Source organism: Natator depressus, chromosome 14 (genome assembly GCF_965152275.1).
Source record: "Natator depressus isolate rNatDep1 chromosome 14, rNatDep2.hap1, whole genome shotgun sequence".
NCBI lineage: Eukaryota > Metazoa > Chordata > Testudines > Cheloniidae > Natator > Natator depressus.
Window position 1 is genome coordinate 35,652,982 of NC_134247.1, and position 10,590 is coordinate 35,663,571.

The 10,590-nt window shown below is 55.4% G+C and overlaps 1 protein-coding gene across 1 annotated transcript in view; it reads left to right on the plus strand.

The window, feature by feature from the left end:
- The window catches only part of LOC141998863 (butyrophilin subfamily 1 member A1-like), a 51,141-nt gene extending 44,527 nt beyond the window's left edge, over positions 1-6,614 (plus strand). Inside the window, exon 13 of the mRNA XM_074971835.1 lies at positions 4,425-6,614. Coding sequence (XP_074827936.1) covers positions 4,425-4,969 — 545 coding nt within the window. The 3' untranslated portion in view covers positions 4,970-6,614. The remainder of the gene's footprint in view (positions 1-4,424) is intronic.
- The last annotated feature ends 3,976 nt before the right edge of the window (positions 6,615-10,590 follow it).

Below are 10,590 nucleotides of genomic sequence, written 5' to 3' on the forward strand. Positions count from 1 at the left end.
ATAGCAGGAGCCCCACAAACCTCAGTCTGTTATCCTGGCTCTGAGACTTGCTGCCGCGGGCTGTGTAGATGAACCCAAAGTATCTCCAGAGTTTGGGTGTGAAAGTTCCCAGCGTGTCTGACCCGGGGCCAGTTAATTAGAGCGAGGGGGGTGGCTGGCGCAGTCATTAGGTGGAGACACCTGAGCCCCTGGGGCTCTGAGACGGTCTCTGGGACCATAATTGAGCAGGGGGTTGGACTAGTTGACCTCCTGAGGTCCCTTCCAACCCTGATATTCTATGATTCTATGATTATCCGCTCTGGGAGATGCCGAGGTGCAGCTGCAGAGGATCTGTGCCACTAGCAGAGTCCAGGGGACACATCGCTCTGAGCAGAGAGTTCAGGGTGGAGCCGAGACTCCATTTTCAGCCTGATTTTTGAGGTGAGATCAGGAGCAGGGGGGTGGGGAATTTTCCTACCCAGGGCAAATTTAACGGCAGCTCTGGGGTGTTTCATAGCTGACGTCCTGAGCCCGTAACTCTGCGTTGCTGGGGATGTTGACAGTCACTCATTGCAAGTCACTGGGGTTTAGGCTCCTAAGTTGCTCAGACAGGTTTGAAGTGGAGCTGGGTGAAATGTTTTGGACAAATAGTTTATTTGCTGCAAAATATTATTTTTGATCAACTGAAACTTTGCAAATCCATGTTGAGTTTGCTGAACAGTTTGAATGAACAGAAGAAGGTGCCACCGCTTCCCTTCTAGCCTTTAGCCTAGTGGCTGGGCCCTCAGCTGGGAGCCCCAGGTTCAATCCCCCCATGTGATATAGGGGAAGGAATTGGAATGGGGGTCTCCCCCCCTCAGCTGAGGGCTGGAACCGCTGGGCTGCAGGTGTCTGACGTGGGGCTCCCTCAGTCTCTCCTGCTGAAGACACCCCTGTGTCTAAACACTGCCACGGGCACTGGGCCAGAGCGTGGGAGTGAGAATGACCCTGCAGCCCAGTGGGTCAGGCCCCACCTGGGAGCCCAGAGTAAGCTTCCCTGCTCCATTGACCCTGTAATTATTGATCCATAACCCCAGTGAGAGAAAGGGTTACAGCCCCTGGCACACCATTGTCTCAGGCATGTGGGTGCCCCCATGCAAAACCCTAGTGCAGACGCGCTGCGCGGGTGTGACCCGGGACTGGCCCCTGGTGCAGCTTCTCCCAGATGGAAGGGGCAGGAAGTGGGGAAATGCCCCCTCCCTCCTCACTGCCCCGGCCTCATTAGTAATGGCCCCTGTTCCCCCCATTAACCAGTTACACCTCCAAGCATCCCCGCACTGCCCATCCCCCCACTGTCCTGCCCCCACCCAGGAGCCAAGCCCAGATCCACTTCCCATGGCCTGGGGGAGGGGCTGGGCTTGGCAAGGGGAGGGGCCGGCTGTGGGGTTTGCCTGGCTGGAAGGTGGTACCCGTGGGGCCGGCTGGCATGGAGAGTCCCAGCTCCACCCCTGGGGCAGGGCTGCCTGGCCAGTGTATGTGGGGATGGCGCCAACCTGCTCTTAGTAACAAACCAACCACACATGCCCCCAAAGCAACAGAGATGCAGGCCTGCCCCCTTTGCCCCTCTCTGCCCGCTGGCACCTGCCAATCTCCTCATTGCCTTCCGGACCCTAGCTCCTGCCCCTCACTTCCCCTTCCCTCAACCTCTGTGCCCACCTGGCCCCTAATTCTATCCTCCATGGCTCCACTTTGCCCCACTCCTTGCCTTCACCCCCTTTCTGCTCCCATGATCCCCACTCCACCCACTTTGTCACATGCCTCCTGCCCTGTCACATGCCCCAGCCGTACACCTACCCCTGCCCCCCTGGAACCCACCCCCCTTCTCACCCTGCCCTCCTGGGCTGGCAGCTGCCCCCTCTTCCAAACACTTTGCACCTGGTGCCCACCCATCACTTCACTCCCCTACTCCCTGGCCTCTGCTCTCCCCTTTCCCCCCTGCTCACGAATCCCAGCTCTCCCCTCACCCCCATCTGCCCCTAGTGCCCAGCCCATCTTTCACCCTCCTCTGTTATCCTGGCTCCTGCTCTTCTCACTCCCCTCAGTGCTCCTGGCACTGGCACCTCTCCGCATCCTCTCTGCCCCCCTGACACCCGCCCCTTCCCTCGCCCCCCTGTGCCCACCCCTCCTCTAGCCCCACTCTGACCCTCTGGCTCCTGCCCCTTCCCAACCCCCTCTCCTAACACCCTCTCCCCACCTGCCCTGCCTCTCCCCTCCCCCCTCTCTGCCCCCTGGTGCCCACCCCTCCCCCCTCAGCCCTCCTTGTGTCTGCCCCTCTGCTCACCCCCCTCAGTCCCCCTGTCACCTGCCCCTCCCTTTGCCCCCTTCCTCCCTGGTGCCCCACCACACACACCATCCTCTGTCTCCATCACCCATGACTTCCCCCATTCCCTGCCTTCCTGGTGCCTACCCCTGCTTTCACACCATCCTGCTCCTAGCACCCACTGCTCCCCTCCCCCTTCCCTCCTTTTGCCTGCCCCGTCCTTCCCCACTTCTGTCCCCCACCACCTGCCCCTCCCCCTGCCCCTTAGGAACCCACCTCTTCCCTTGCCCCCTCTACCCCCCAATACCTCCTCTTGCCCCTTGTTGGCCACAGTGCCTGCCCCTTTCCATGCCGCACCACTGTCCCCCTGGTGCCTGCCCCTCCCTCTGCCCCATTGCTGCCTGCCCATCTGCTTGTCCCCTCAACCCCCTGACTTTCACCCCTCCCCTTGTGCCCCTCTAGCCGCCTGGCACCCACCCCTTCCCTTGCTCTTCCACCCCGTGATGACCACCCTTCCCTCACCCTTCATTTGCCCCAGTGCCTGTCCCATCCCATGCCACACCACTGCCCCCCAGTGCCCACCTCTCCCCCACTCTGTCCTGCCAATGCCTATCCCTGACCCCGTCCCTCCCCTCACCCTCTGGCAAAAGCCCCTTCCCTTGCCCCCCCCCGGTGTCTGCCCCCTCCCTTTTACTCCCTCCCCCTGCCACCTTCCCCTTAGTTCTCCCCCCACCCCTCCTGTTGCCCCCTCTGCCTCCCTGACACCTGCACCCCTTACCCCCCTCTAGTGCCCTGGTACCAGCCCCTCTGTTCACTCCTCTGCCCCCCTGAGGCCCATCTCTACCCTCGCCACCATCTGCCTCCATGGTGCCTGCCCCTTCCTCTGCCCCCTCTGCCTACCTGGTGAAAACCCCTTCCCTTGACCCACTTTGGATCCCCTGGTGTCAGACCTTCCTTTCCCCCCATCTCTGCCCCCCTGGTGCCCACCCCTCCCCACACCCTTTCCTAACCTCTGGGTCCCACCCCTCCCCTCATCCGCCCTCTGTCCCCCTGGTGCCCACATCTCCACACCCCTGTGCCCCCCTAGGGCCTGCCCTTCTCCACACCCCACTTTCTACCCCCTGTGTGCACCTGTTCCCTTCCCCCACTCTGCCCCCTGGTGCCCACCCCTCTCCTGTCTCCTCTCCTTACATCTGCCCCTCTGATCAGCCCCCGCATCCCTCCTGGAGAATAGCCCTTCCCTCGCCCCCCCCACTCCGGCCCCACCAGCACCCACCCCTACCATCATGCCCCTCTCCCCCTTGATGACTGCCCCTTCTCTCGGTCCCGTTTCCCCCTGGGGTCTGTCCCACCCCTTGCCCCCCCATGGTCCTCTGGCACCTGCCCTACCCCTCACCCCTCTTCCTTCCCTTGTCACCTGCGCCTTCTCCCTCCCCCTCCTTTTCCCCTGGTGCCAACCTCTCCTTCTACCTCCCCTCTGCCTTCCCAGTGCCTGCCCCACTCCTCCTCCCCCCTCCCCACCCCATTGGAGCTCCCCCCATTCCCTCACAGCCCTGTGCCCCTGGTGCCCGCCCCTTCCCTTGCTTCCCTGTGCCCCTGGGGTCTGTCCCCTTCTTCTGCCCTGGCACCCGCCCCTCCCCTCATCCCCCTGGAACCTGCTCTTCCCTTCCCCCGCCCCGTCCTCCTGGTGCCCACCCCTTCCCTTGCCCCCTCTTGCACTTGTGTCTGCCCCTCCCCTCCCTTTGCCCCCCCTCACCCCCTGCAGCCCCTTCAAACCTGTCCCCCCTTTTCCCCCCTGCCCTCCTGGTGCCAGCTCCTCTTCCCCCCCCATTGCCCTTGTGCCTGCCCCCCTCTGCCCCTCCCCCCCGTGTTCCCTCACCTGCCCCTCCCCTTTCCTCTCCCAGCATCAAGCTGTCCCCTCCCCCATCCCTCTGCTGCCCTCCCCTCCCCTCCCCCACAGACACCTTCCCTCCCCCTCCCCCGGCCTCTGCCATTTCCTCACAGGCAGACGGGCCCTGACTCCCCTCAGGCAACAACCCCCCCACGCGCCCCCCCCCCCAGCGATTAACGGGGACGCAGGTTAATTTCCCTTCCATCCCAGTGACCAGCCCCTGCCCCGGCCCTGACTCTGTGACTCTCTCCCCAGTGGACGTGACTCTGGATCCAGACACGGCTTTTCCCTACCTCGTCCTGTCTGAGGATCGGAAACGTGTGAGATACGGAGGCAGACGCCAGTATCGGCGCAACAACCCTGAGAGATTCGATACTTATCCCTGTGTCCTGGGCGCTGAGGGGTTCGCGGGCGGGCGGCGTTACTGGGAGGTGGGGGTGGGAGACAAGACGAGATGGGACCTGGGGGTTTGTCGGGAATCTGTGCGCAGGAAGGGGGAGGTCACACTCACACCTGAGGCTGGATACTGGGCCGTGCGGCTGTGGGACGGGGAATACCAGGCCTTCACCTCCCCCCTGACCCCCCTCCCCGTCAGCGTCCGGCCCGGCCGGGTGGGGATTTTCCTGGACTACGAGGCGGGCGAGGTCTCGTTTTACAATGTGACTGACGGGTCCCATCTCTTCACCTTCACTGGCACCTTCTCCGGGACGCTCCGCCCTTATTTCAGTCCCTGGGTCAGCACGGCTCCCCTCATCCTCTGCCCGGTCCCGGCTCCGGCCGGGGGGAATCTCGGTCCCTGACAGCGACCCCGCGGCTCAGACCGGCTCCTCCTGCCCCCCTGTGGCGGAGGCCGGTTACTGCAGCTGCTGGAGTTTTTGTGCTGCCCGGAGGCTGCCAGTTTCCCTTTCCAGCTGCAGTAGAAAACCGGACACCTGGCAACCCCTGCCCAGGCTGCTGAGTGGGACCCACCTGCTGGAAGGAGCCAGACAGATTCCCCCCCCCACCCCCCTGTGTTTGCTCCACCCCTGGCACAGGGCGATGCTGGTAAGAAATACGGCCAGACAGCGAGGGGTTTTTGCTGCCCTCACCTTTCCCTGTCCCCTGCCCAGGGGTAGCAGATGGTGACGGACGGGGATCGTTCACTCCTCTCACAATTTTCTACCCCGTGAAATCTCAATGCAAAATATGAAAAAAAGATGATTCTAAATTAGAAAATGTTATTGTAAAACCAAAGCATTTTCCTGGACATTTCAACAGTACTTCTGACACATGCATCTGAACATATTTTTAGAAATGGAATTATTTGCATTTATTTTTTGATTCTTCCCTCAAATCTATATTGAGGTTTAACTTCTCTACATGGCATCATTTGTATTTCAACTGTGTCATTTCAGGAAATCCAAAATATGTATCTTATCAAAATAATTATTAAAAACCATCAGACTGGGCTGTTCAGTTACAATGTACGTGTGTCATAAATATCACAACTGCACACATGTGCAATTGCTCTCGCTCTCTCTCTTTATTGTCTTGACTGGTTCTCTCTGCAAGGCAGGGCACATACACCCACCTCCTGCACTACACCTTTGAAAATTAATAGGTGAAAAAATGATAGAATTAATTAAGCAATATATTTAAGTTAACTCACACAAGATTATAAAATAGTCTTTGAACTTCTGTCAGCATTAATTCATGTGATTTTTAACTTTCGAGCTACATATAATCGGTAATCAAGACATGACCCTTCCTTTCTTGTTCTCACATCAATTAACAAAACACGGTCCCCAACCTCAAATGCTATTTTCCTATAGATAGAAATCACTTCTACAATATCCATTTTTTTAGTTTCTTTTTCTTTAGAAATATTATTTGCAGGCAATGTACTTTCAGTGTCCACTGTTGATTTCAAGGTACTGTCGGGCTGTTCATGTTCTTGGTTCTAAGGACACAGCAAATGTATTTTGGTAAAAAAATAGAGAAGGGGTTGATTCCTTTACTGAATCATCACAAATTAACTTAATTGTATTAAAGACACTGGCACTTAATGGCCCATAATATGACATTTGGTGAAGCTTTATTGGGAAACCTTTCTTCTCGGCCATAAATCAGTCAAAAGGGTGATATTTTTGTTGTCGTGAAGTTCAGAATACAAAGAAAATAAAGTTGCTCCAGGAAATTCATCGCAGTTCCTCTGGGTTCTCTGTCCACCACCTTCTTGAATGATGTGTACAAATAGTGCCTGATTGGTCTAATTCCTTGACATTAGAAATTGAATGTCATTTCCTGAAGAGGTAGCTGAGCAGAGTATGAGGGGAGGCACATCGCATGGCATTGCTAGGACTACTTCTTGTTTTAAATGTGATGCGTTATGAACATTTTCAATGTAATAATTCAGTTTTGAAAATTTATTCGTGCCCGAAACATACCTTGATTATTTGAAAATAAATACCCTAAAATTATCTTGTGATGGATTCATTTGTGTTTTTATCCAGTCTGCTGGTGTCTAGGTGGCATGGACTGCTGAAGCTATGTGTTTTTCCTAGTTTTTAACACAGGGAAATGTTAATCTAAAAGTAGAGAATTTTTCCCAAAAATTTCCTTCAGAAATATCTGTTTTCCTTTCCCTATTTCCCACTGAATTATGTGTAATTACTGTGGTTTCTTATCCAATCTTATTGTGTTATTACATGGGAAAATATGTCCGCAAATAGTAAAAACTACGTTGTATATTAACATATCTGACAAGACATAAAAGTGTTTTGTCACTAACAATTTACAGCATGAAATGTCATTAAGAGATTGCAGGCAATGTTCATTTTTAAATGTCTAACTATGAATGCTCCTGCATCAGTTCCTGCAACCCCTGGCTGGCAGACCTCTGTGTGAATTAAGCAGCAGGCAGTCTGCCAGGGAACCTCCACCAAGTGTCTTTATTACCATTTATTGTGCATCACAAGATTGCCGCAGTTACGTGGAGGCCCCTTCCTGCTCCCTGGTTCAGCCTTTTATACTGCTGCTTTCTTCTCAGTGCTGAGCTTGTGACCTCATCAGGCTCCCTACAAGTGCAAGTGATCCCCTCTATTCTTCCGAACCAAACTACTCAGTCCCTCCTCCTCTAACTGCACCTCGTGCCCTGGATGTGCTCAGTGACCAGAGTGCTGGCTTCCAAAGGGCTCAGTTTGTAGCTGCTAACAGCCCCCTGTCACACGGCCATGATTGTGTAATTGACCACGTCGTGAAAATAACACCAAATGTAAACTGTTACCTCATTATTATATTCAGAATCCAGATCTGCCAGTATCTGCTCTGGACAGCCATGTTGATATATAATTTTACATGTCCTCTTTCCACCTCATGTGCTGTCAAGTTGGAGAGCATTAAATCAGTCCTGGGTGCTATAACTCTCAAGGTGTCCACACTGGTAAGGCACGTAGAGTGCCCCGACTCTGCGGCTGGAGTGCTCCTGGGAATCCACTCAATGAGAGGCGTAGAGCTTTCTGAGCCTGGGCTAAAGCACCACGGTGCCAGTGTGGACGCCCTGCTCTATTGCTGTACTCTCATCGGCCTCTGGGACATGTCCCACAATGCCTGTTCTAGTCACTCTGATCATCCATTTGAACTCTACTGCCCTGCCCTCAGGTGACCAACCATCAGACCCGCCCTTTAAATTCTCTAGGAATTTTGAAAGTCCCCTTCCTATTTGCTCAGCAAGGCGTGGAGTGCTCTCAGCGATTCTTTCCATGTGACCATGCCTCCATGCTCCAGGTGATCCCCAGCATGGAGCAATGCTGAGGTGCTAGACCTCACCAGCGTTTGGGGAAAGGAGGCTGTCTAGTCGCAGCTGCGCTTCAGCCGTAGGAATTATGATACTTATAGACAGATATCAAGGACCATGACCGAAAGGGGCCATGACCGGGACGCAGTGCAGTGCAGGGTGAAAGCAAAGGAGCTGCAGAATGCATATCACAAGGCTGTAAAGAAAAGAAGAAGCTGGTATGCATGAAAGGAACGAGGTCCGGGAATGCTTCTCAGTGAGGGAAAGGAAAACTCAGTGTACATTACAGGAGCTGCCCAGTTCCAATAAAAGGAAGCAAGCACGCACACAAGCCCCTGCTTCTTGACCTGCTCGCCGGCCCGGATCCGTGACCGCAGGCAAACACACAAGATCTACGAGGCTTCGGCTTCCCAGCTTCCTATGCTGTCTCCAGTAACTCTCCGCCTGCGTGAGTGTGTGGGTGCATGAGGGTATGAACGCGGGAAATGTGTGCGTGCATGAATAAGCGCCATCCCTTTTCCGTTTGATCCAATAGCGGCATTTAATAAAACCAATATAAGTGTAACCCTGGGTTGGTTTCTAGGGAAATCGAGGTCACATTAGTGGTGGAGAATGCAGGCAACCACCGATAGGGTACACTAGTGGAAAGGGGCAACACAGAGTAGAGAGCATGTGAGGCGCCTGCTCCCGCTTCCAGCTACACTGGAAGAAAGGGGTGACACAGATTCGAGAGCATGTACGGGTAGCCTAGGAACCGTGGTGCACCTGCTCCCCCTTCCTGATTTTGGGCATGATACCACTGTTTAGAAAGGGAAAGTGCCCCCCCCCCCCCGAATCCACAATGGAAGGGAAGGTGGCAAAATTTCCCCTCCTCCTCCTCTGGGCCCGCTCCAAGGGTGTTGACCTATGGGTCCCAGGGGTGGTTTCATCAGGGGTAGACGTAGAAAATACATACCAGAAATACTGTGAGTTTTATCATCCAGATTCAAAGACTAAGGATCGGCCGGCAGCATGGTTGTTGTGGCAAACTTGTTGTGTTTGGCAAACTGCGAGAGCTGATTATAATTCTGAAACTGTGCAAGGGAAGCAGGAGTTGGCGAGTAAGAGCGGAAAGGGGCATGTGGAAGGCACAAGCAGCAGGGGCAAGTTGTCAGCAGCTAGCAATCTCCGCCATCAAAGTGACGGACAGAGCTGAACAGGCCGAGGAAGAGAAGGAACAATCTAAGGAGCTGGAGGTCCAGGTGGAGTGTTTGCAGGGTTTGGTGTTAGAGCAGGGGACCCATCTGGGTGGGAGAGCAGCAGGACCCCTGGGATCGGGGACAAAGGCGCTGTTCCAATATGACCCCGGAGACTGGGGTGGGGAAATATGGTATGACCCCGACCCGGGATGGCCACCAGATGGGCCAGAAGCTGGGCCAGCCCCGGTGGCAGCTGTGCAATGGTTAACTTTCCAGCACAGCCCCCCAGCCCAGGGAGGGAGCCCCAGACCCGTAACTGCGGTAACTATGCAGGAAATAGCCTTGACCCCAGTGGAGATAACTTCTCTGGCTCAGGGGTTAGGGCCAGCCAAGTCGAGCACATTCTCGGAATGGGCGTGTCAGTTTCTGATGGCTATAGAGGATCAGGGGTTAAAGCCAGAGGAGGTTAGGAAGCTGTTGAGGACGGCATCCACCATACCGGGGTGCAATATGGGAATCACACTGCAGACGCAGGCAGCTGGACAGTGGCAGTCCCTGTTTGTGCTGGTTCGCAATTTGGCTCAAGGAGAGGCACTGCAGGAGGTCAACCACCACCAGTATGCAGCAGGCTCCCCCGCTCTGGGGGAGGCCCCTGACGTCTTTGTGGAGAGAATGTTATTAGCGGGATTGTTAACTGGGCGGTGTCTGGCCCATGCCCAGGGGAGAGCGATCCCCAGGACCCTGTCCGAGATTGTGGTTCCAACGGCCAAATTAAGGCTTAGTGCAGCAATGTTGCCCAAAGATGTTCAGATGGCTGTGGGAGTGTGGAGGCAGGGAGAGCCCCTAGACATATCACACCTTAAGGAAGCGGCGTGTCAGGCCACCAGAGTGGCTGGTCAGCCTGGAGCTGGGGCTCCTGCTCCCGTCGCTGCAGCAGCACCCCCAGCGCCTTGACACAGGCGCCCCCGATACATACAGTTGTGCATGGCTCCGCATACAGTTGTGGATGGCCTTAAAGGACATGGGGAAACCCATGGACCCATGGGACAGGAAACCCAAAGAGTCCCTAGCACTCTGCTGTATTCAGCTGGGGTTGAAGCTCCCAGAGCCAGGGGATGATCTTGGGGCCAAAAAAAGCAACCTCAGATTAGTGGGCCCCAACTCCCTGAGTCCACTGGGAGAGGAAAGCACCCAGGGATGGACTTTGGTGGGACATCTCCAGGTGGATTCGGGAGGAAGGTTGCGGGTGCACCTTCGGGTGCGGGGGCCATATCAGAGCCCTGAGACATCTGAACTAGATTTTGTGGTGCTGGTGGACACCGGTGCGGCTGTCTCACTGCTTCCCTGCCCTGTGCCGGGAGTGTCAATCCAGGGAACCATTGAGATCCAGGGATTTGATGGCACCTTGGCACAGGGACAAGTGTTGGGATGATTGGTCACCCAGGTGGGGAATCTTACCCGAAGTTGA